This window comes from Melitaea cinxia, chromosome 10 (assembly GCF_905220565.1).
Source record: "Melitaea cinxia chromosome 10, ilMelCinx1.1, whole genome shotgun sequence".
NCBI lineage: Eukaryota > Metazoa > Arthropoda > Insecta > Lepidoptera > Nymphalidae > Melitaea > Melitaea cinxia.
In genome coordinates this window covers 5980858-6007569 of record NC_059403.1, presented here as the reverse complement: position 1 = coordinate 6007569, position 26712 = coordinate 5980858, and the positions used below count along the sequence as shown (strand labels likewise).

At 32.8% G+C, this 26712-nt stretch overlaps 2 protein-coding genes and 1 long non-coding RNA gene across 3 annotated transcripts; all 3 read left to right on the top strand.

The window, feature by feature from the left end:
- Positions 1 to 2484: 2484 nt before the first annotated feature.
- On the top strand, positions 2485 to 11295 carry LOC123657408 (monocarboxylate transporter 9-like). Its single transcript, XM_045592956.1, has 5 exons — positions 2485 to 3751; positions 3843 to 4271; positions 4566 to 4787; positions 7477 to 7786; positions 10102 to 11295. The coding sequence occupies exons 1-5, from the start codon at positions 2516 to 2518 to the stop codon at positions 10290 to 10292; spliced, it is 2388 nt and encodes a 795-aa protein (XP_045448912.1). The 5' UTR covers positions 2485 to 2515; the 3' UTR covers positions 10293 to 11295.
- A 1545-nt stretch (positions 11296 to 12840) lies between these two features.
- On the top strand, positions 12841 to 25245 carry LOC123657409 (hexosaminidase D-like). The gene is made up of 9 exons (XM_045592957.1): positions 12841 to 13013; positions 13697 to 13894; positions 14300 to 14483; positions 16179 to 16333; positions 17285 to 17397; positions 18093 to 18193; positions 21297 to 21417; positions 24136 to 24222; positions 24737 to 25245. The coding sequence occupies exons 1-9, from the start codon at positions 12951 to 12953 to the stop codon at positions 24918 to 24920; spliced, it is 1206 nt and encodes a 401-aa protein (XP_045448913.1). The 5' UTR covers positions 12841 to 12950; the 3' UTR covers positions 24921 to 25245.
- Positions 19317 to 20273, top strand: LOC123657411. The gene is made up of 2 exons (XR_006743713.1): positions 19317 to 19879; positions 20116 to 20273. It is a non-coding gene; the product is annotated as an uncharacterized LOC123657411 (long non-coding RNA).
- Positions 25246 to 26712: the final 1467 nt, after the last annotated feature.

The following is a 26712-nucleotide window of genomic DNA, read 5'->3' as shown; positions in this document are numbered from 1 at the left end:
ATGCTAGGTAATTTATTTTATTATCTCATTATTAGGTTCTAGCCGGTTAAAACTGCCTACAATACGAGGATTTTTATGTCAGATCAATTTCAGAACTTATTATAGGTAAATTATAATTGTCACGTTACGTACCCACTACAAAAGCCATATAAAATATATATGGTATAGTATACCTCACTGTTATCGTTACCGATATAATTGTGTCACCGTTCATGTGAATTTTATTAAACCACCATTTTATAATTATTTTTTTGACGTTTGAATTTTCATTTTTGAAAAGGTGTGTAGCCTAATTTATATATATATATAATTTATAAATATGGTTGCATCAATAAGTGCGTTCATTCTTACTAATTGTAAAGTTATTTGAATCAATAGACACCTAAAAAAAGTCTATATAAGTAAATTATATTTGTGTTATCGATACTGATAGTTTTAAATATAAAGAAGTGAATAAAGGTAACATATAGAAATAAATAGAGATTTTTATAAACGATACATTTTATGATTATAGGAACTGGTCTTTCTGAACTCAGACCCAAATGGTTAAACAATCATACCCATTGTTTACACTCTTAATTATATTAATATTATAACGAGGAATATTTTATTGTTTGTTTGATAACCGCTAGACCTATTCTAAAAATTGTTTTACCCGGAAGTTGCAAATTATTACAGAGTGACATAGGCTTTATTTTAACTGGAGAAAATGGAACATTCATAATCATCTAATTGCAGACAAAGATGTAGACGGCAATATTATAAGTACATGAGCTTGAGTGGTCCTGAACGAGGTCGAATAAAAATATTTATAAAAACAGATAATGCTTAGCGCTGAGTTTGCTTGAGGTTGGATTGGTCACATCGATGCAACAAACCTCAATGTTCGCTAATTAACGTTGCGATTTCATAATTTGTTAAATCGTGACTATTGTGTGTATTTAATTGTAAAGTTCCACGATAACAAATAAATATAATAGGACCTGGGTGACCGAGCTTAGCTCGGTATTTTTATTAAATCGTGTTTTTTGAAAATCATATTTAAATACGAATTACATATTGATAAAATATGAATAATATATTTCGATTTTATTTTTTTAGAAGAAAAAAGAAAAAAAAACGATAATCGATCTGGAAAACTTGAGGTTTCGAACCATGATCTTTTCGACCGAGCGCAATCGGTCGATTTCCCCTGAGCTACTACAACTTTATTGACATATGCGAAATTTACCTTCTTATTCTAACGATATTGTAGCCATTTTTTCATTGCCTAAAAACAGGGATAAAACGATATTTTCTAAAAATGAATCCTAGCTAGATTTATTTATCTCCCCCGAAATTCCCTGCATACTAAATTTCATGAAAATCGTTGGAGCCGTTTCCGAGATTCAGATTATATAGATATATATATATATACAAGAATTGCTCGTTTAATAGTATAAGATTTTCCTAATCCATTTTTTTTATTTAAAACTTCGGTTCAATGAACCTTGATAAACAAGCTTTCTAATATAAAAAGTATTTTAAAAATTACATAAGAATTCTCTCATAGCAAAAGTTTTAAACGAAGTCTACGTCTACGAAAATACTCACGAATCATCCATATAAGCGTTTAGCAGGTACATACTTATTTTTGACATGATTTTTTAACGTTTTAGAGAGAAAAGAGGTGCACTTGTTTATTGTGAAATTATTGAACTCTATCTATACTCATTGCTATCTATCCTTTTAAATCTAAATCTTCTAGCACACTCGTATATTCTTTTTAAATAATTAAATTTAATCCGTTAAAGAGATAAGTAAATCAATTTGTCATAAAATGAATCTAATTTTTAATTTAATTTAATTTAAATTTAAGACAATAACTTGAAAAATCTCAACAAGCTTGTTTATATTTGCAAAATTGAATAAATACAGACAAACATAACCTCGTATAGTAGTACATTTTTGTTTTTGTATTTTTCCAATTCTTAATAGTCTAGGCCTAAGTAATATACACACTCATGTATTTAATGAAAGTGATCCATATGTAATGTAATTAATGATATGCGTTTCTACTAGAATCAATTCTTTTAACTTATTAATATTAATACATATCTGTATATTTTGTTTCAGATTACCGATTACCTGGATTTTTTGAAATGTCGTACAAAGCAAAACTTTAATCTACATGTCAAGAAGGGGGACATCAACTTCTTATCCAAAAATATATAATTTTAAAAGTGTATTTTTTAAAAGTGTGAAATCGAGGACTAGCCGGTCCTTGATGAACTCCACAAGTTACAATCCTTGCGCTCTCACTCTTTGTATATCCAAAATCTCCTGTCGCTATTCGGCTAGAGATCCAAGATTAAGAAATTGGTCCAGAGAACTAATCGTCTCCTCGCCGTAGACGATTGCCGTTTGGACTTCGAATCCAAATAGCACCTTTCTGTTTCAGTAGAAAAGCTACAGAAAGAGAAAGTAGTGACTGAGTACGTACTTAGATTCGTACTTAAGAGCGTTTCCGATACTAATGGACACGCACGCACACTTCACAAATGGTATCCCAGGTAAAGATAAATCTATCAAATATGAACCTAAAGTACCGTCTGAAGAGGAGGAGAATACGTCTCCATTACTCATCAGAAATAATGACATCAAATACATTGATTCAGTAAATGATGACAAAAATTATATAAGAGATATGGACAAGTCTAAAAACGACCTCAATATGATCAATTCAATGAAAACGGAAGGGAATGGCATCAAAGATAACATTCTGACTGTAGCGTATCGCAAGGATGACAAGAGTGAAGAGGACGCAAAGTCAACGAATGAAAGAGTGAAATTCTTGGGAATAGGAGATGACGACAGTATTTGTTCTAGTAAGCCAGCAGAAAGTGGCCCTCAGATTCCAGATGGAGGATGGGGATGGGTGGTGGTCGCTGCATCGTTTTTAATAGCAACTGTAGCGGATGGACTTGCTTTCTCTTACGGATTATTACAAATTAAGTTTGTTGACTATTTCGAAGAAAGTGAAGCTAAAACTTCTTTAATTGGAAGTCTTTTTATATCAGTTCCTTTAATAGCTGGGCCCATAATGAGTGCACTTGTTGATAGATATGGATGTAAAACAATGACAATTGTAGGTGGAATAGTATCAACTATAGGGTTTGTTGCTGCATCATACAGTAATACAGTAGAGGTCTTGTATATTACATATGGACTAATTGCTGGATTAGGAATGGGTCTGCTGTATGTAACAGCTGTCGTGTCTATAGCATATTGGTTTGAAAAAAGGCGAAACTTAGCTGTTGGTTTAGGTTCATGTGGAGTTGGGTTCGGCACATTTGCTTATTCACCTTTGACGACTTACTTATTAGACGAATATGGATGGCGTGGAACTTTATTATTATTAGCTGGCACAGTACTTAATGTTTGTGTTTGTGGTGCTGTAATGAGAGATCCTGAATGGCTAATCTTGGAACAGAAGAAACAAAGAAGGTTAAGTAAGGCTAAAAGGGCATCAAGTTCAACATCAATCTCAGCGAAATCAGGAGGTGGGGAATCAATGTACCCTGACGCTGAAGAGATAAAAACTATGATAAATAGCGGAGAAAATCCAGAAAATATACTTTCTGCATTATTGTCCGCTATAGCTGATGCCGAAGATGTTGAGGCAATCACTAAAAGAAACGCTGAATTATCAAGCCAACATAAAGTTAATTCGGTTATCGATCTCCCAACATTTCTATTACAAAATGAAAAGGTATCATCCGTTACTTTTGTACCGTAAAGTTTATTTTTATAGCTCTTATTTTTATTTATCTTTAAATTAACAAATTTATTTTTATTTCTAGGTGACACCTGAGGTTTTGGAGCAATTAAAATCCAATGATCGACTTTACAACATAATTCTACAGAATTATCCATCTTTGCTAGCCTTAAAGACTAGTTCAGATACCAAACTGCCTATAGAACCTATGACAAAGGAAAAGCTCAAGAAAAAGGAGAAAAAAGATTTTGATAAAAAGCTCGAAAAAGTGAGAGAAAAATTACTTCAACCGATACCAGAGAATAATACGACAGTTATTCCTCCGAGGCGTCAAGATTGGTTGTCAAGGCAGTTCCAAACTGATCACCATTATTTAAAAGATATTCGAGTTCACCGCAATTCCATTATGCATCGCGGAGCTATGATGAACATCGCTAAATATAAACTTCGTGCGTCATCATGTCCTGATATTTATAAAAACTCTATGTGGTCTGTGGAAGAACCCGAAGAGAAGGTAATAAACAATTTAACATTTATGAAACAACTATAATGTTCGTTTATTAATTGATTTAGCCATGATTTAAAGTAATATTTCTTTTATGAGAGTATTTTAACTGGAACAGTATGGGAAATCTATAATTAATTTAACATAAAAATTCTACACAATTTAAAATCTTTCTAGTCATTTTGTATTCTGTAATTTAAAATTGTATAAAACTAACAAGATTGTAGTTATACGTTTAAATTATGGTATCTGTAACGATGGTGGTTAAACTATCCGTTTATCATTTATATTTTTATATTTTAGACTTGGTGCAAGAGATTTATAAAGATGATTAACAAGACGTTTGATTTCAATATGTTTACCGAGTTTCATTTCCTTATGATGAACTTGTCCACATTGGTTCTATTCATTTGGTTCATAGTACCTTACTTCTTTATATCAACGTTTATGGAGGAAAATGGTTACACCGAAACCCAAGGTTCTATGATGTTGGGAGTTTTTGGCGTCGCTACTATCATCGGTATTGTAAGTATCGTGCTTAAAGTCTGATAACAAAACAACAAAACTGTATGTAGAATCACCGGATGCTATACTGTTATACTACGATGCTAGTACATTACTAGTAGATAAACTATACCTAGTTATTTTATTAATATAGGAAGATAAGCCATAATAAATAGTAAGGGGATAAATGTGTTCGCTCGCAAACGAAAAAAGAACCGAATTCAATTACACTGACAAATAATACAACGTAAGTAGATGAAAAAATAGTCAAGTAATTACGCGTTATCAAAGATGAGAAGATTACTGAAAAAGTAGTCATGAGATCTCGATTATATTTTTAAATAAGACTGACAAAATAATCATCACCTTTCGATTACAGTAAAAATAAACGAAACCGATATATCTATTATTACCTATATACCTATTCAGTAAAAGTCATGCGGTGTAATACGACGTTAGTCGACGAAATTCGAATTCGAATAGTCAAGTAAATACGCATTATTAGATATAACTCGAAAAGTACTTCATAGATCTCAATCAAATTTAAATGGGACCACATGACACGCACTACCTATCGATTTAAAAAAAAAAACATTTAAATCGGTCCTTCCAATCAAAACTTCTAAGGTACATAAAAAATACATAAAAAAAAAACAAAAATGTATATAATTGGATTGAGAACCTCCCCCTTTTTTTAGAAATCGGTTAGAAAATTTAATGAGCTGTGTACTTGTCATCGAAAGAACATAAAGATTAGAGTGTGATCTGTCTATCTTATCTATATATTCGCTTTTTACTGTCTGTCTGACTTTGAGACTGTTTATCTTAGATTCTCAGTCGGCTTTAAGTGTCAAGGCTAATTTACTTATCAGATATTGTAGTTTTAATACAAGTATAATGATTTATTATAAGCTTTTGAGATGAGTCTTCTTTTTCGGGTACTTCCGTAATGTTACCTTACTACCTTAATAATACCTTTCTTATTACCTTCATAAGATATAGTAAAACTTTATATTGGTCTAATCAAGATATACTATCGCTTAAGCGTCGTTTTATTTTAAGTAGTTTCGGTATTATTTTATGTAACAAGTAGCAGTTGTATCATTGTAATGTTATCGAAAATTGCACATATAATCTGTATATGTTTTGCTAAATCTAAAACGTTAATCTTTTGACGGCACTTTGTTTCCATTACTGTTTCTTGATCGTTGTTATATCAAAATAAATGTCTTTTGGTTATTATTAGCGCACTTATCTTCTTGTGGCATTAAATCAATAAATCTATACAAATAAATAAAATTTGAGTGTCTGTTTGTAATATAAAAATAACCGCTTTTGACTAAATGCATATAGATGTATGTCCACAGTACATATACCAAAATAACATAGTTTAAATAAATAAATAAATAAATAACATTTTTTACAATTTTTGTCTGTCTACCTACCTGTTTGTTCCGGCTAATCTCTGAAACGCCTGGACTGATTTTAATGGCAGATAGCTGATGTAATAAGGAGTAACTTAGGCTACTTTTATTATAGAAATTTATTTATTTTGTAACTCTGCGAACTGAACAATATATTTATTTAAATTCCACGCGGACGAAGCGGGCACAGCTAGTATTGAAATAAAAGCATTGACTGACATATAATAATTGTATCGTCAGTAGTATGGGTATCGGGACGGATATTGAGCAAATAGTTTAGTTTATTATAAAACTAAAAATAAATAAAATTTAAAAGTATTTATTACCTACTCATTTAAAATATAATATCTATATCTACATATATCCATAGAATGCATATCCTTGCCGATAATTTTTCTATATTATTTATTATTTATTACTAGCTGTGTCCCGCGGTTCCAGACGCGTTAATTTGAGGAAAAAAAAGCCTATGGCTTTCAGCAGTGAGGCTATCCATAAAACATGTTTTTTTTTTATTCGTAGTAGTAGTTTCATATAGCATCTATACTAATATTATAAAGCTGAAGAGTTTGTTTATTTGTTTGCTTGAACGCGCTAATCTCAGGAACTATTGGTCCGATTTTAAAAATTCTTTGTGTTAGATAGCCCATTAATCGTGGAAGGTTATAGGATATATGTATATCATCACGCTAAGACCAATAGGAGCGGAGCACCAATGAAGAATGTTATAAAATCGGTTTTTTTTCTATTGAGAGCTTACTCAGCTAGCTCGAAGGAACTATTCCATGTGGACGAAGTCGCGGGCTGAAGCTAGTATTAGATATTTATAAAATAGTGTAGTTTCACGGTTCATCGTAATAAAAAATAATTGTCGAGTCGGAAAATAAAGTATTCAAATTCCAAAGTAAAATCAAACTTTTCCCCAAGTTTATATTATATACTTTCAGACAACTTCATTACTTTTATACTGCTCAAAACATTACACTATCATTAGTAATATAAGAACCTTGGTCCAGGAGTAGGAAAACATGTGCAACATACATTTGCTTTACGTGTGCTTCTGGTATATGTATACGTACTCAGATCAAAACGTTTAAATGGTCTAAACAAACATTTGTCTTGAGCGAGGTTCCAACCAGTGATGGATCAAGAATAAACCAAACAATTGCTAAATCATTATCCCACCCCGTTGTCAAAACCTTATTTAGATTAAGTACCTTGAACATACAAAAGGGCTTTATCTTGTGTCTTCAATTTATTATGTTATGTTTACTTCTTATTTACAGGTGGGTCTCGGTTGGATCGGCGATCTGCCCTGGGTGAACATAACCAAAACATACGCTGTCTGCTTAATTGGTTGCGGCGGTACAATTGTTCTCTTTCCGATTCTAATTCGGGTAATGGATGCCAAAGAAAGCTACAGCTTCTATATACTGGCTTTGAACTCTCTGATATTTGGCTTAACCTTTTCAAGTTCGTATTCGTATACTCCGAGTATATTGGTGGAGTTGATTGCTCTAGAGAGATTCACTATGGCGTATGGGTTGGTTCTGCTGAGCCAAGGAATCGGACACTTGATTGGACCACCTATGGCCGGTAAGAGATTTCTTTTATTTTATAAGTTAATTTAATTAACTTTTAACTCTAAAATTATGGTATTTCAAAAAAGTGTAATTAGCAAAGTTCCATATAAACTTTAACCCCCATTATATCGGTATAGATGGAACTTCCTAAAATCTTATAATCTGGGGATCACACTAAATTAAAATTTTAGAAATCTATTACATTGTGAAGTTTTGTTATAATTTAATAATGTATGGAGTGACCTTTTACTCCTTGTTAAATTATTTGGCATGGAAATAAATAAATTTTTGTTTTTTAAATTTCTTATCAAGTGTTAGTGTGACAATAAAAATATCCTCCAACACGTGCGTTGCTTTTGTGTGAGTAAGCATTGAAAGATAAGGCCGTGTAACTGAAATCAATACGCTGTTTTAGACCTGTGAGGTAAACTGAAGTACTTTTACATATACTTATAATTAATAGAGGAAGTGTAGCTATGTATATAAAAATGTATCAGTTATGAAATGCCATATTATATAGTACGTACTAAACAAATTGATAACCTTTGTTAACCGTTTTTGTTTTTGATTTAAATGAAAATATTATAGTCTAAACAAACACATTATGTGAAAGAAATGAAATTGGTGTGTTTGTTTATAATATTAAAATAAAAGCTTTTTACTAAATTCATATGTATGTATGCATACACGGTACATATACTTTAATAAGGAGTAGCTTAGGCTACTTTTATTTATTTTTTATTGTTTTTTTTTATTTTATAACTCTACGAACAGTTATAATACAGAACAGAATGCTGTGTGGTTACGGCATCAAAGAATATAGCCACCCTCTCTCTTCCCGTAGGTGTCGTAAGAGACGACTAAGGGATAACACAGTTCCACTACTACCTTGGAACTTATAAAGCCGATCGATGGCGGGATAGCCATCCAACTGCTAGCTTTGAAATACACAGGCCGAAGACGGGCAGTAGCGTCTTCGGTGTGACAAAGCCAGCCCTGCGGTCACCAACCCGCCTGCCCAGCGTGGTGACTATGGGCAAAACACATGAGTTCACGCCATTTTTGGCGTGAACTTGTGGAGGCCTATGTCCAGTAGTGGACTGCGAAAGGCTGCTGTGACTGAGAACAGAACAATAAATATTTTGTTAAATTCGACGAATTCGCGGGAACAGCTAGTCTTAACATATATAAATTACGTGTCAAGTTGTTTGTCCGCGATGGACTCCTAAACTACTTAACCGATTTTAATTTTTGCACATCCTGTGCAGTTTGATCCAACTTAAAAGATAGGCTATATTTTATTTTGATATACATATTTAATTATTATATTTAAGAAAAAAATAAAGCAGTACGAAGTTCGCCAGGTCAGCTAGTAACTTATAGTTAAAACTTTTTAGGCTTGTCAACTAACTTTAATTTTTTGTTACAACGTGAAATATTATAAGCTGTATGTATTCCTAAAATAAAAAATAAAATAAATAAAGTAAAATAAAAAAAAATCATATTCACTAAATGGATTAGTGATTAAATAAAGATAATAAAGATATTTATTATAAGAGACTCAACTAAATATCAGTCACATCCTAATACACAATAAAATGCGTCAACCAATTAATCATAAAAAATTATAACAACTCATATTAAACTATAAGAACACTAAATATCATACGCCTAAATAAATGACGGACTTTTTACTGAATAGTCTAAGCTTAGGTCGTGACGAATTCTTACTACTTGCGTTTAGTTTTACGGCTAGTTTCGACAAACATCTCTCTCTCTACCTATCTGTGATTCATTGTATTAGCAATGGATGTCAAAATTTGGTCTCAATACGCAAAATAAAAGATCATTTCTAACGCATAGTTCATCGTTAGTTGTAGTTTTAAACACGATCAATCATAATATTATCATATATACCTAGGTTCCTTTTCGCTTGACCGCGTTGATGTGTTCAATGCTTTAGACTGCAATGTTTATATTCCGAAAATAACCGGTTCTGATATGAAATCGTGTTCTGAGTATTCTACCTTCCCAACGCTATATGTTTTAGATGTCTATAAAATAAGTCATAAATTTTGTAACATTTTACATAAATATGTTCAGTATACTACTTATATATTTTGTAAATGATACAAAACCGACCGTCATTTTTGGAGTTGAGTCCTTAAGAAACTTTATTCTTTTTTGTTAGTGTGACTATGTAGTAGCAGTACGAGTACATTCGGCGTAAAATAAATTTAGTTTAGTAATTAATTTTAAAAAGATACCTAACCTTAGAAATAGTTCCCCAATATATAAATTTTATTAATTTATTTTATTTCTCTTTAGGTGCCCTGAAAGATAAAACTGGATATTGGGATGCCGCGTTTTACGTTGCAGGTATTTGGGTTGTTGTATCTGGTTTCCTTGTAGCAGTCATCCCTTACACAAAGAACTTCAGATTGATTGGAAATGCACCACTGGCGAAAGATATCGCTGTGGAACCCGATCCAGGAGTGAAGATAATTATAGCACATTAATTTATCTTAGAAAAGAATATTGACAACCTTATAGATTTTTAATTGTAGATGTACTTGTGCTTAGTTTAATGACGGATAGTTTCATTATTTTATTATAAGGCAACATTGTCATATTAATTTTTAAGACGAAATGACATTCATATTGTGTTTTCTTTAGTTTAATTATAGCGTGACATACCTACTAAAGTAGACAGTATGCTATTTACAAAAACTTATACATAACAGTAAAATAAATTAGTTACGGTAGGTAGTTGAATTACATGCAAATGCATATTGAATTTAGCATTTGGCCAAAAATACTTTTTTTTATTGATGGTAAATACTTAATTTAGTTTCTGATTATTTTTAGTAATAAAACGAGTGAAACTTAGAATAGAATGTCATATGTGCAGTAAAATATTTGTCTTTCATTTTGAAGACTAATTATTTGAATAATAAACAATAAATTAATTATAAAGATCTAAATTTAACCGCATAATACGTTAATGTATGCTGCTGCTTAATGGATGCATGCTTAAAATAGATGGCTAATTTATGTAATGTAAATGAGCGACCTGTATATTAAATAAAAGTAGAAATGATATGTTCAGAACAGTTACAAAAGTAAGAATTTGACATTATTTTTGTCTAAATAAATATCTCAGACTTTTCCATTAAATAACGAATTGTATAAAATCTATGTCATCTTAATTGACTTTCTATTAAAAGTATACTCGTTATGAAATTTAAAAAAAAGTGTAAGTTAAACGTAATACGCGTAATACTGCCCTTAAAAGGGGCTTTTTTTAGACAATTCTATAATTTTAATTGCCCAACGACGTAAATGTTCATTGTTATTTAAAACAACAAATCTGATTGAAATATTATTAAGTTTTTTTTTTATTATATTGTATGGACAAGATTTTTTAAGTATTGTAGTTGATAAGGATTTTTGAATCTACTTACTTTGTGTATTAAATATTAATCTAATATTACAATCATTAATAAAGTTTGGTATTGAAAATAGTTGTTATTTTATTATATATCCTATTTTATTAGATAAATTTTAGACCCATCTTTTAATTAGTCTCGAACCCCCCCAGGGCCTAGGGGTCGGTATGTAAAGCAAGGTATGTCGGTCAGTATGTATACTGGGTGATAATTCTATGTGGTACATATGTCACTTTCCATCTTTTTAAACAAAATGTCTGAGACATTTGCTAGTAGCGCCACTATTAAGTATCTGTGCCGGCTTTGAAAAGTCGTGCGAAAATCCAGGGCCTCTATAAGATTATTTTTTGATAAAGGTTTTCTTTGACTAAATTTTGTTGTATTTTTCAGTTTCATTCAAACGTTATGACATCCGCAAATTTCTAATAATAATATCTGACTAAAAATAATATGCAATGTAATTAATTACATTTTTACCCTTTTGTTTTATATGTCGCCATAGGAACATTAATGCGATAAGGTTCCACCTCATTAACAACTTGCAGCTTTTTAAAAATTATCGAATTTGAAGTTGAAATAGGAGCTATCTAGATCGAGGTGCTAAATACATGGGCTAGAGCCGCCCGTGGTGATATCTGGCAGATGAAACTTCATAACCGAATCAGGTAAACACTATCTGGTATTATTAAATATTTTAATTTAATTAATAATTATATTTTATAAAAAAAAAATCTTAAGTTTTAGTTTTTTATTACTAGCGTTCAGAAACGTTTTGTGTGAGTAACGCCATCTAGTACATCGTAAGCGTACTATTACGTAGCTACGTACTTACTTCATGCAACTGGTTGACAAATTGACAACAAACATAAAATACAAACAGTCATCGATTATTCCTGTATGTTTATATTACTCTTTGACTATTATAATGTATTCTGTGCTGCGAAGCAATTGTGGTAAAATTGAAACAAAAATAGCAGTTAACGACAATAAGTAAAAAAATAAGGCCTAATAAATATACAATAAGAATTAATAGTGAATACGATATCATATTGTAGATTACAATCTTGCGATTATAAATTGCATATAATTTTACAATTAAAGGTCTCAATAGAGTGGACAGTGGTAGAGTTTGCGAAGAGAGGTATCAACTATTTGTTGCACTCTTTGCAGTATTAAAAATTAAGTGCTTATTGAAAATAATTTATCAAAACAAAAATAGTCAAATTCAAATAGTATAGCTGGTGTTATAATTGGTATTCGAAAAAAAAAAATGCATAAGTAAGTATATTATCTTGAGGAGATAAATATTTTTATTATTGTTTTTGTGTTAACAAAAAAAAAAAAAATGTTTTTCTTTGCAGAATTGTGCATTTGGACTTAAAAGGAGCTCCATTAAAAATTTCATTTTTAGAACAGGTAATCAATTTAATTATTTTATATATTTGTTTACTTAAATAAAATACCAACTTAAAATGAAAAATTAAATAAATATTTACATGAGTTACTAGACTGCACATTTTGAATCAGTTGAAAAAGACTTATTCAAAATGTAATAATTTAAAATGTACAAATACTTGTATATTAAAATTTTTATTTTATTCTTATAAGGTGGTCAAAACAGCTAAAACATGGGGTTGCACAGGAGTTTTGCTGGAGTGGGAGGATACATTTCCTTACACCGGAGATCTTGTGGATATTGGAAGTATTAGGGGCAGTGGTGGTGATGAAATGTACTCCATAGATGAAGTACATCATATACTACAGTTTATAAAAGATTTAGGACTTGAACCGGTACGATAAATTTAATTATTTAATAAGAACCACAAAGAGAATTACATTAAAAAAATGTGCTTAGTAACAAAATTATTACCAAGTATCATAACTTGAGAACATTTTGTAACATTTTTTTAGTTTACCAAATAAAGTTAGTTACAGCATGTGATAGATCAGAAGATTCCAGGTTCGAATCCTGGCAAGGTCGCCATGTATTATGTAGTGCTAGTAGTCATGGCAGGTCATAAGTAGGAAAAGTAAATGCGTCCGTTTTGTTTGAGATTCCCCACTTTATTAATGTATAAAGCTCGCTACTCTCTCGCTATAATGTAAATCTTAGATTTAAAAACAGAAAAAAGAAAATAAAGACAACAGAAACAGAAAATAATAACTTATAATGAAGAACTTCATTGTGGAAACTTCTTCAGTTTAAAAACATGTGACAAAAAAATCAAATTAGAAACTCATACTTTTTACTTGTATATATATTATACCAAGATTTCTTTTTTAATATTGAGATAATAAGCAAACTTTTATGTATGTATAAATGTATGAATATCAGAACTGAATATCAGAATTAATAATTCAAAATTATTTTTCTAGAGAAGAAAAAATAGTGTTTGTAGAAAAAAGAATGTTTTATGTTTTGAACCATATATTTATTATTTAATATTCAAATAATCAAAAATATTACATTTTAGATACATTTAATTCAAACAATAGGACATATGGAGTTTGTTCTCAAACATCCTGCATTTCATGATCTCAGAGAGGAGCCTAGGACGCCAGCGGTGCTGTGCCCTTCTAAACCCGAATCTCTCACTTTAGTAAAGAATATGTTGCAACAAGCATTAGATGTACAACCGGATGCTAAATATTTTCATATTGGAGCTGATGAGGTAATATTTATTTAACCTATTCATAAATTAAATATAAATATGCTTAACATATACACACGGAAGTCTTTTCGTAAGGCAGGCAAATCAATGTCTGTGTTTTAGGTAAAAACCACTGTATATATATTTTTTAAATAAAATTTGTTATAACCAGCCGGTTGTAACGCAACCATGTTAATTGGCTTGTGGCTGTTGCACTGGAGATTCCGGTTTCGATCCCCGCCCATGGGAAACATTTTTATTAGCCCTACAGATGTTTGTCGTAGTCTGGGCATTTGTGCTTATGTATAGTAAATCCTAATGAAGGCTGTTAGTGTGAGGCATTTATTTATTTGTTTATGGGATGGGACATTTATATGCTGTTTCAGTTCAATCCAGTATGTAGGTAATATATAATTATATTTACAGGTCTGGCACACAGGAGTCTGCGAACAGTGCCACAGTCGAGCCATAACTAATGAACATAAAGTACCCTCATTGTACTTAGAACATATTCGAGAAATAGTATTGTTCATTAAGCAACAAAGACCGGAACTGGTAGTACTTATGTGGGATGATATGCTACGTTCAATAAATATTGATCCTTTAGAATGTAAGTATGCTTTTTAGTTTATTTATTTATTAAAAATTTATTGCACTAAGAAAAAGATACAATTTAGAATCAAGATACAAAGATAAAAAAACTCTGGTTTCCCTTCAAAACGCATAAATCAAGATACAAAACATGTATGCAAAGGTGACTGTATCTCTTATAGTGATTTCTTCAAGCAACATTTAATGATAGTAGTTGAGGAAAAAGTGCCTTATTGTAGTGGCTGATGCTTTTTATATTCAGGGGTGCCGTAACCCAATGATCATATTTCTATATTTCTTATACTATAAGTATAGTTATTGGCACGGAAATTGAGCGCTAACCTTCAACATTAATTTAACATTTAATATTTAACAAGTATTAAATATGTTATATTTAATTGAATTTTTGTATTAAACAACATATATTTTATTTGCGATTCGTCTCCACCATGGACAATATCTGCTTATATAAAATTTGTGTACTCGCATTTATAAAATGTTAATATTAAACGCGTTTTCTCATGTAAGTGAATGCTATTTTTAGTATGAAATAATGGTTTTTATATTCGTAATATTTGTCACGAACGGGGATCGAAACCGCGACCGACAGCGGCGTTTCAGTTAGTTCCTTCGACCACTACGCCAATGCGTCCTCAAATTTTTTATTTTTAATCAATTATGTATATCAAAATATTATATTTAAACTGACAGACTTCGATAATTTCATATATAGATGACAATCTCGATTGACACTCAGCAAAGGTAATAAAAATGAAAAAGACTTACAATTAATACTATTTTTAGTTTACAAAAAACACGCGATACATTTTATTATACAAAAACTTCATTGTTTGTACCTTCTTAGGGACCATTCATTAATTACGTAAGGATGATTTTTGACCCGTACCCGTATACTATGTAAGATTTTTCAAACCCCTCTCCCCCTATTCTTACGTAAGACACGCCTAAATACCGACGGTCGCGGGTTTGATTCCCGCTCGGAGTGGATATTTGTATTTATTCAAATATTTATTTCCGGTCTGGTTGTTAGTCCTTGTCGGTCTCCCCAACGTGCCTCAGAGCTAAGCCCTTAAGCTATCGGTCCCGGTTGTTATCATATACACCTGATAGCGATTGTTACTCATAGTAGGGAATGAATCCGCCAACCTCTAAATTAATTCTCCTAAAAAGACGTCTGGCCAGCAGGGATATTACAGGTTGAAGCACTATTTTTTTTAATTCCACACTTGTACAGCCAAACGTTAGTTCCTAAACATGCTACTAGATGGTGTGGAGGCTTTTGATTTTCAAAATATGTTTTGTACTTTGCATTTTTGTAAAACAGCTCATCCTAATACGTTTAATGACGCAAATGAGATATGATCCCTGGCAAACCACTTTACCGCACAATTTTTAATATCAAATATTGACTTGGAAAATATTACGTAAGAATCAGTTTGATCCCCTTCCTCCAAAGTGAGGGTATGTAGAGATTTTCCCAACCTCGGGACGTTTACGTAATATTTCCCAACAATTTCAATGAATGGCCTCTTACATACTCTTAACTTACTGTATAGAAATATCCCATAAAATAAATTGGGATTCGGTAGTGATAAAGAAAAATACTTCATAAACCTTTATCTGTTCAATACCGTCTGGTGCTGATTTTTTTTATTAAGTTTCTTTGTCTTATTTTTATTAAATTTTGTTACAGATTATAAAATAGGAGAATTAGTCGAGCCAGTTGTGTGGAATTACAACGTAATGGAGCATTTTCAAATAGAGAATAATTTGTGGGATACTTATAAGAAAATATTTTCTAATGTTTGGGCGGGAACTGCTTTTAAAGGAGCCAACGGCAGTTGTCAGGTATGTAGATTAATTTTTTTTTAACGGATAATATAAAAATAAACTAAGGATTCTTAAATATATTTTTTAATGTAAAGTTAATTCAAATAGCCCGTTATTTTAAGTTGATTTTAAAACTTTTAACAATGTTTATTAACTTATAAATGTATTTATTGCGATTATTTTATTTAGATTAATTTTTGTATTTTCAGTAATAGAAACCTAATTATTTACATTCGATGAAATGTCGAAATTAACACAGTTACTTAATACGAGATTTGTATCAATTATGATTGTAATACAATTTTTTACTTTATGATTTTTTTTTAAATGTTATAAACTTTCTATTTTTTGTACGTGTGATTGTTATTATTTTTAATCGACTTCAAAAAGGATGAGGTTTCTCAATATTGGTTCTCAATTCTCGGCTGGAATTTTTTTATGAATGTACACCGATTACGCCGAGATTTCTGATCCGATTTACATGATTCGAATAGCTGTTGACACCAAATGGTGTGGTATTAAAATTTTATATAGTATAACTAGCTGACCCAAACGTTGTTTTGCCATAACACAAAATTTCAAATATTTTTCTCAATTTGATCGCAGCACCAACTGTTGGGACAAACTGAAATTAAAATAGAATAATATTTAATATTTGATCCTGCGATGGTAGCGCAGTCTACCGGATTCAATTTAAAACATTCCAAAATTAACAACTACTTATAAATGAAAAATTAGTTAAATAAACATTTTCCAGTGGACCAAATTGTGAATCTAAACCATCCTCAAATTCCCTTGAACTCACACAAAAAAAAAAACATCAAAATCCGTCCAGTCGTCTAAGAGGAGTTCAGTGACATACGCGCACATAAGAAATATACATCTAAAGATATAATACTTGAATGATCCCTATGTGAAAAAACTTTTAGTAAATGAAAAAAATATAAAAAACTAAAATACTTTTTGCAGATCATGTCACCAGTAACACGTTATGTTAGTAATCAAAAGGTGTGGTTGAAGGAAATAAGGTCTCTTTCAAATAAAATTAATTTCGCTGGAGTCATTTTAACAGGATGGTCGAGGTAAGAACAAAAACAAAAGATAAAATAAAATGCAAGTAGAAAAGAACTGGAACAATGAATTTTGGTCTATTTGAATGTAAATTGAGAAATTTTTATTTAATTTCTACATACATAATAGTACCTAACGGTTCATCGTTCGTTCCGTTGACCTGGCGAATTTCGTAGTGCTATAATTTTTTATCGTGAATATAACATTTGTTTTTAATTTTTATTTACAAACCCTTACCTGACCATAACGAACAAAAAAAAAAAAGAATTATCTAATTTGATGCAATCGTTTGGAAGTTGTACAAGTACATTTCGGAGATTCATGTTTATTTATAAACATTTATTTTGAAACTTTGTATATGGCAACATTTAGTGGGTCTTCTTTTAACTTTCATGATACATACAAGCTGTATAGAGAGAGTAACGATCGCTATCAGGTGTCCATGATAACAACCGGGACCGATGGCTTAACGTGCTCTCCGAGGCACGGTGGGGAGACCCACAAGGACTGTACAAACACCCAGACCACGGCAAACACCTGTATGGCCAATACAAATGTTTGTCATGTGCGGGGATAGAACCCGCAACCGCCAACGCAACAGGTACAATCCATGGCTGGCATTGCAACGCGGCGTCTGAAGTATATACAGTTTCATTTAATATCTCTCGCTTATGTCTACTTATTAATCTAATTTTTAATATTTCAGATACGACCATTACGCGACTATGTGCGAATTGCTACCAGTTGCTATGCCAAGTCTATCATTTTGTTTATTGTACTGGAAGAGTGCCGATGAACATACTCAAGGTACTTTAAGATTTTTTAGTAAAAATAATTGTTGTAATACTTATGAGAATAGTCTTACTGATGTTGTGAACTGGATGTATTAAACTAAGTCGTCGTGAAGTACTGAACCGATTACGATGATACTTTTTATGTACATATATAGAAATGTAGAATGACATATGGTTTAGGAATAACATATGTAAAAACCTAAAATACAGTAAATAATAAAAGATAATATATATAAAATACCTGCTTTGTGGACTGTTTAGCTCGTAAGAGTAATATAACATTATGTTATAACCTACGTATTAGTAGCGTAGCTTTCTAATGATGAAATAATGAATATAATAGATTTATTATCTATTTCACATAGGATGGGTACGGTGACATTTGATATGTTCCAATACACTCACTATTTTCAACAAATCGTAAAATGTAATCGGCAAAAAACAAATAATCGCAACGGCTATCTTGTGAATCGCGTCAACTTACTGACTTGAGATATCTCAGTCAGTACGAGTGCGTCTGCCTTGTATGTTATAATTGTATTTGTTGCTGTTTTATTGTTGTTAAGTTCTGTTATTTTTTTTAGTTATAGTGTGTGTTCTGTTCTGTAAAATGCCGAAAAGAACAAAGAAGACCGTTTTAAATAGTCAAGCCCGAGATTTGGTTGTTAGCTTGCGGGAATACTTTGAGCGGGAGCGAGAAAATGGCGGTCCATTATTATCTGTCAACCACATAGTTGATCGAGTAGCACAGGCACTTGACATTGGGCATAATACAGTGTCAAGAATAACTAAAGAAAAGTATGATGACACCAATATGAAAGATAATAAGTTACCGACTCCTCAAAAAAAGAGAAAAGAAATGTTCGGTCGTTGAGGTTGATAGCTTTGATTCCGATGCCATAAGAAATCATATATATGATTATTATCGGAGAAATGATTTGCCCACAGTTTTAAAATTATTGAAATCTTTGAAAGAGCCGAATTATTTAATGGAAGTGCGACATCGTTATGATGACTTTTAAATAAAATCGGACTTCGATACAAAAAAATTAACAAACGAAAAAGGCCGATGGAATGGACGGGTATCGCTATTGCTTGGATGACATTCTAGAAAAGGCGAAAAATATTATGGATTGGAACAACGTAGTATTCCTTGACGAGACATGGTTGAACGCCAATCATACTGTTGGCAAAGTATGGACAGACGACACTGCTCATTCTTCCACTAAAGTACCGGAGGGTAAAGGCGAACGACTAATAATTTGCCACGCGGGCACAGTTAATGGGTTTGTTGACAACTCACTTCTCGCGTTTAAGTCCAAAAAGACGGGAGACTATCATGAAAAAATGAATGCGGAACAATTTAAAGAACGGTTTATTAGAATGATGAACAACTTAAAGGAACCGAACACCATTATTATGGATAATGCGCCATACCATTCGGTTCAACTGACTAAAGCGCCTACATCGTGTCACAACAAAGTGCAACATGTCGAGTAACTAAAAAAAAAAAAAAAAATTGACGCTGACATGACAATGTTGAAGGCGAAGCTAGGCCAATTGGTGCAGCTTCACAAGCCGAGGCGGCCGACGTACGAACTCGACGAGATGGCTAAACAGCGCGGTCATCAAGTTTTGCGCCTACCACCATACCATTGCCAGTACAACGCAATTGAACTAATTTGGGCTGAAATAAAAGGTTAGGCAATCCAACTGTTATTATAAGTGTGAAAGTTTGTGTGGGTGTAAGTATGTGAGGGTTTTTGTTAAGTACTCAACCACGTTAAAAGAGCTGAAATAATCTGTTTGGTACAGGGATAAATAATGGTCTGAAATAACACATAGGTTTTTTCACTTGAATTAACGTGTACCTGGCACGAATACGACCACGATTAAAGTACGTGTTAATAAATATTTATTTGTGCCTCTTTGCAGGTAACGGCTGGAAATTGGAGTAATGTCATAGAAGAGGTTAAAAACGTCATACGCGGCACAACAGTGGACGAAAGTTTTATTTTATATGTAGGATTGGAATCGGAGGAGTCTTCCTTTTCGTCGATTAAGACAGATAGTGAATAAATTGAATAATTTAATATTGAGTTTCATTTTTACACCCTTAAAATATTATTTATTCACTATATTGAAAATTAATTCTTAATAAGCAGTTAAAAGTATTTTTTTTAATAATCGATTAAAGGGTTAATTGTACTCGATACATAATCGAATCACATAAATTAAATAAAGAGTTAATTTGACATTTGTCACCGTACCCATCTTAGGTGAAATGCGTGTTGTTTTTCTTCCGAGCATCTGTGTAAGTCGCAGGCGACTATATGATGGTTCACCTGATGGTAAGCGATTACCGTAGCTTGAGAGTTTATTTACCTGTGATCTTCTGTAAGGCTGGGGTAATTCTCCAGTCGGGTTGCTCCAAAATCTTTGGTGAAATGCGTGTTGATTTTCCTCCGAGCATCTGTGTAACTCGCAGGCGACTATATATAATATGATGGATCACCTGATGGTAAGCGATTACCGTAGCTTGAGAGTTTATTTACCTGTGATCTTCTGTAAGGCTGGGGTAATTCTCTCGTCGGGCTGCTCCAAAATCTTTGGTGAAATGCGTGTTGTTTTTCTTCCGAGCATCTGTGTAACTCGCAGGTGACTATATATATGATGGATCACCTGATGGTAAGCGATTACCGCAGCTTGAGAGTTTATTTACCTGTGATCTTCTGTAAGGCTGGGGTAATTCCCCAGTCGGGCTGCTCCAAATTTTGCCCAGGATATTTCCTGCTGTACCAAACCTCGCTTCAACTCGCTTCAGCCTATAATATCCCACTGCTGGTCATACGCCTCTTTCCCCATGTAGGAGAAGGATCAGATTTTAATCCACCACGCTGCTCCAATGCAGCTTGCTATGGCTATATTTCCTACTATGAGTAACGATCGCTATCAGATGTACACGATAACAACGGGGACGGCGTGCCCAACCTCAGTTAAGTTATATACGCAAAACTGTGTTTATTTTTTAGCTTAAAACAAATTCCAATAAATTTTGATATTTGTCAATGTTTCATTTACAATTATATACGGAAAACTGACTTTTGTGATTTTAGATAAATTACAAGTAAGTGAAGTGTTGTTGGAAGAACAGTGGCCGGGATTTAAACTCGCCGTCTGCGTTCACTCCTTCGTGATGCTAAGGGAACGAGCACTGCAGTTGTTACATGGAGACGCGTGAGTGTATATAAATAAATATATATTTTTAACACACGCACACGCAGGCACGCACGCACGCACACATGAAACTGTACTAGCTACTGTGATTGTCAAAATAATTCGCTTCTAATGGCCTAATGTATAATAAAGTCTGGCTAACGAAAGTAGAAACTCGATTTTCTGCAAACTTTTTACATGACAACACTTAAGTGTTCCCAGCATCAGGCATAATGCGTTCGACAGTTCCTGCCCAATTAGGAGGAAATGGGACGAGTTGGCGCGATCATCGGTCGCGTACTGCTAAGGGTGCGACGGCCGGTACAGAGGCATGCAAAATGAAAGTCCTCATTCCCTTGGCGAGATGCGCGCGGGACGATCTGCGGGAGTCTTGGCCTTGGAGGAAACTTGTATGTTTGATGCAGAACAAGATTCTCGCAGAGCAGGAGGGAAATGCGCGGCCACTGTTGCATGTGCGGTACTTCCGCGTTGGGCACAAGGATAACAACATAGGGTTAAATCTGGGAATGTCTTTTCCTTTTTATCCTAAAACTATAGATGTTGGAAAACGACTTGCTCCTTAACAGTAAGATAGGCAAATATGCTAAGTTTATATAATAAGTATATATTTCGTTAGCATAGCACTAAGTAGAATAATTAGGATAAACAGGATACTGAATTGTTAAAAAGTAGATCGAATATGGAAAAATATTGTATTTTTTTAATAATTCTATATTTATAGTAAGACTGGTATTATAAAGTAACTAATTTGCTAAGTTAGTAAATTCTTAAAGTCTTTAAAAATCAGTCATGAAGTAGGATGAACAAATTAAAAAATTTGTATAAACTAGTAAATTGATGTCAATGAAATTGTTATAGTAGGCTGAATAAAGTAAGAAAATTGTTGTATAAATTAATAAATTAGGTATGTTAGGATTACGTAAGAAAATAAAAATTGTTTAATGTAGGCTGAATAAATTAAAAAACCTTGCATAAAAAATTATAAAATAGATTAGTAAGTTCTAATGTTTTATGTAAGATACTAAGAAAGTATAGAATATTCGAAACGTTAATGTGGAACAAATTGGATAGACCCGATGTAATATATAAGATAAAACAAGAAATTAGGATACTTTGTAATGGTGATGATGACTATCATCATAGCAAATTGTATAGCATTTAAAAAAAAAAAAAAAAAAAAAAAAAACAGAACCATTTTGTAAAAAGAAAAATTATTATAAATAAATGTGTCAAATTATTTACCCTGTGTAAATGGAAATAAAAAGCGGTTACTAAGTAGGCCTTAAAAGTAGAGGGAACCCACCCTGTGTGAGAAAGGTGATGAATGCTAGAAAGATAAGGTATGCGGAATGAAAGTGCGAGAAGAATAAATGCGAGAACTGGTATGAAAGAGAAACTAGAAAAAACCGGCTCCGACCCCTATATCGGAGGAGTAGGATAAAAAAAAAAAAAAAAAAAAAAAAAAAAAGCATCAGGTTTGCCTTTGGATTTTGGTATATCAAATGGAAACTCACAAAAGTTTAAAAGACGAAAACATAATATATTCAAACAACCATTTTATAACTATCTTATAGTAACTATATGAAGATATTTACTTAAGTGTTATTCATCATAATAAAGTAAGTAGGTACCCACGTGTTGATGACCATTATGAAAACCAATGCAAAGCCTCAATTTAATCCAATTATTGCGTAATCAACATACAGCAATAATTTAAAATAGCCAAAATAACTCTACAAGTTAAACTTGAGACAAACTTCTTAGCATTCCATGGATTCACCGAGCGGGTGCCGGGTCCATCGTGTGCCAGAAGAAGAAACTCAGAGCACTTCCCAGGACTTGCGACCTAGCTGTAGGTTTAAGGAGGTCCCCTTTGAGATGCGCATCTACGCTCACCTTCACTGCTCGAGTTTCCCGCCCTGCCTAGCCAAATTTGGTAGGAACCTGTTAGTGCAGCCGCCTGCCCAGCGTGGTGACTATGGGCAAAACACATGAGTTCATGTTATTTTAACGTAAGTTTGTGGAGGCCTGTGTCCAGCAGTGGACTGTATAGGCTGTAATGATGATGAGTGATGATGTTAGTGCAGCCTTATACTCGTTCTAAAATAGAACTTACTGCAGTTCTCGATAGGCCAAGGTCTTTCAGAAAATTGTAGAGAGATTTTGCTGGTATACCTCTCGCTACTACTTCTACCGCGTATAAATTAACAATATAACCATTTTTGTTAAGTTCGTTTGTTAGGTCGTAATATTTATTCAAGTTTATTGTTTGGTCTTTAGGGATTTTGGTTTCCCACGGTACACGATACGGTAAAAAAAATTAAGAATTCCGGCGATCCCTCTAATGATTTGGAGGAATCGGAATCGTAGTATGGTATTATTGATTACTTCTAAGATTCCTTCTCAATTTGGGGTTGCCGTGCTGATATATATTTTTAAATTTGGCGCGTTTTTCAGTTTATCCTTTCATTAGCCAGATTCTAGTTCCTTGCTTTATGCGTGCGTACCGCTATGCGACGTGACATTACCATTTTCGGAAAAAGGAATTCAAATACCTACGACCGCTTATACTTTTTTCGAATCGCAGCGTGTGGTTTCATGGCTTTATTATAACTTATATCACTTAAGAGGCACTTTGATTCGAGTATTTGGTTAAAACCAACTTGATGACCTATGTTTGGTTTCGTTATGTTGACAGAGATAATACTTATTTAACAGAGTGGCGACTTGGTTCAACCCATGGCAATTAAAGCACCGTTACACTAGTCCGGCGCAAGTTGATCGGATAGCGGGTTTTTCGTACTCGTGAGTAGAAATTATTTTAATATTATACAATTTGACTTTGTATTTTTATTGAGGTAGGGCTTGCTCAAAATCTGGAGCAGACCATCTGGGGAAGTACGTCAATCTTACGGAAGATTGCACCTAAATAACACTTCTCTCAAGAAGTGTGGTGAGTAAGGGTCGCCTTACGAGAGGGAGCTCTGAGTTTTGGAATCACGTTTTCAGTGATACCCAAACAAATATTGCGTAACAAACGCTAGACCATCCCTTCCTAAATGATTTCGTTATTAAAAACAGCATACATATTAATACTTTTATTTTTATTTTGTAGCTATTTATATAAAAAAAATCTTTCTCATGTTTCCCACCCCTCTATTTGCGAAAGTATTTTAAGGGCATCCGTTTAATTTTATGTATGTTTAATTATAGTTATAACAACCGCTCTGGTGTAGTGATGCGAGTAGTCGCCTAAAACATCAAAGATTTGTCCAGCAAAGCGATGTTACAGGCTGAATTGATGTTTAATTATTTACAGAATATGGGCCGATCTCAAAATGTTGCAGGAAGACATGTTACAACAATTTCCAAAAGTAACTGGTAAAAGGAGTTCGGATGAATGGATGGAAAGTTATTTCGTGCCATTGTTCAAGAGAATATCAGATATTTATGAAGCAGCGTCGGCGGCGAGCCTCGCGTCCGCTAGTGTCAGACCGACTTAAAGATGATAGACTCAATGACCATTTTAGACTAATGAGTAAAAGAAAAAGAATTTGAAAATTCATATAATATGGACAATAATGTCTTGTTAATCATATAAAAATAAAATACACGAGTAAAATTCTACAAATTTCACATATAACATTGCATTTATGTAGAACATGGCGTGCCAAAGAGCACAATTTTTTTTTAGAGTGTAGGTTTTGAGTTCCTGTAAGTAATAGTCAATACTAGTTTATACTGGCTAATTAATATTTGGGAGTGTGTGATAAATTTTATTATATTGTATTTGGGTGTGAAAACTAAATACAGTTGTATTGTAAATGATTGATGAACTTTCTCTCCAGTAGTGATATGTTTCTGAGTTGAATAAGGTAGCTTAGTAGGTTCTTAGGGGTGGCAAAATGCTAGTAATTCTGATATCCATTAGCTACGGAACCGCTTACCCTCAGCGGACATACACTTTTATCCGTGTGCTATTAAGCTATTTAATAGAATATTTAATATTGGTATTCGCGAGAAAAAAAGATAATTTCTGTTTTCACAAACCGACTCCTGAAAAAGGAGCAGGTTCTCAATTCGATTGTATTTTTTTTTAATGTATACTTTTATTTTTTAAGTACTGATCGCTCAGAACTTTTCTGACTGAGTGGACCGATTTCGATGATTTTGACTGATCTGAGTACTTTTCGAGTTATATTTAATAATGCGTATTTACTCGACTAGTTTTTCTTCGAGCTACGTTGTATTATACCGTATAACTTTTTACTGGATGTACCGATTTTGATGATTCTTGTTTTAATCAAAAGATGAATTTAAATTTGATTGATATCTGTTAACAATTTTTTGACTAATCTTTGATAACGCGTATTTCCTCGAATATTTTTTCCTGTACCTACATTGTATTACTTGTCGAAATAACTGAATTCGTTTTTTTTTTATATTACTTTAAATGATAATACAATAAAATTATGAATTAAATTATTAATTAATTAATTTTATTGAATTATTTTTTTTTTATTATTATTTTCTTGTCCCTGCGGAAAGGAGGTTAATTTATTCGGACTACATGACCTTTCCTGCAACAAGAGTGCAGGTAGGTTTTCCCGCCACGGTTCCCTAAATGATACCATAAAAAGACCACTTGCCACCACCGAGGTTCCTGTTCTTATCGAGTCTACTAGAATTAATCGCGACGATGGCAAGAGACCTCATGAATTGACGTTGGTTCCCTGGGGAAGGAGACGGGTGCTTTAGTGGGACGCAACCTGCGTTGACACACCTGCTCCGTCTCAGGTAAGGGAAACGGCCTTAAGAGTGGGAGCCGCAGCGGAAAAACCTAAAACTACTAAACGGCACAAATATTCGTCACTAAACAACGGAACGAAAACGAAACACTCGGAACTTGAAGTAGCAGTGCTAATTTTTTTTTTAAAGAGAGAAGAGATAACTTATTGTCTTCACTGGTGACAAGAGGGCTGGTGCATTTTTTGCCCTGCATTTCGGCATAGCGATTCAACGAGGAAATGCTGTCAGCATTCTTGATACCATACACGCGAACATGATTTGTACAATAACTACCTGTGAATATTTACTTCGTAAGTTGTAAATTGTGAATATATTTAACTTATGACAGGAAATATATGTGAATGTTTCACTCAGAAAACAAAATATCATTTAGATGGAAGTTAAATAAAAATAAGTACAGTTTCTAGATTGATAGATCGGAAATGACCATCAGTAGTGGTAATTTATAAATCCATATATCTATATGGACTTGAAATGTTACTGCAT

Bases quoted from the DNA above. Each gene is read 5' to 3' on its own strand.
- LOC123657409 (XM_045592957.1), top strand. From the start codon at position 12,951: ATGTACTCCATAGATGAAGTACATCATATACTACAGTTTATAAAAGAT. The intron at 13,014-13,696 runs GTACGATAAATT...ATTACATTTTAG, and splicing joins AAGATTTAGGACTTGAACCG to ATACATTTAATTCAAACAAT. The intron at 16,334-17,284 runs GTATGTAGATTA...TACTTTTTGCAG, and splicing joins GAGCCAACGGCAGTTGTCAG to ATCATGTCACCAGTAACACG.
- LOC123657408 (XM_045592956.1), top strand. From the start codon at position 2,516: ATGGACACGCACGCACACTTCACAAATGGTATCCCAGGTAAAGATAAA. The intron at 4,272-4,565 runs GTAATAAACAAT...TTTATATTTTAG, and splicing joins TGGAAGAACCCGAAGAGAAG to ACTTGGTGCAAGAGATTTAT. The intron at 4,788-7,476 runs GTAAGTATCGTG...TCTTATTTACAG, and splicing joins TCGCTACTATCATCGGTATT to GTGGGTCTCGGTTGGATCGG.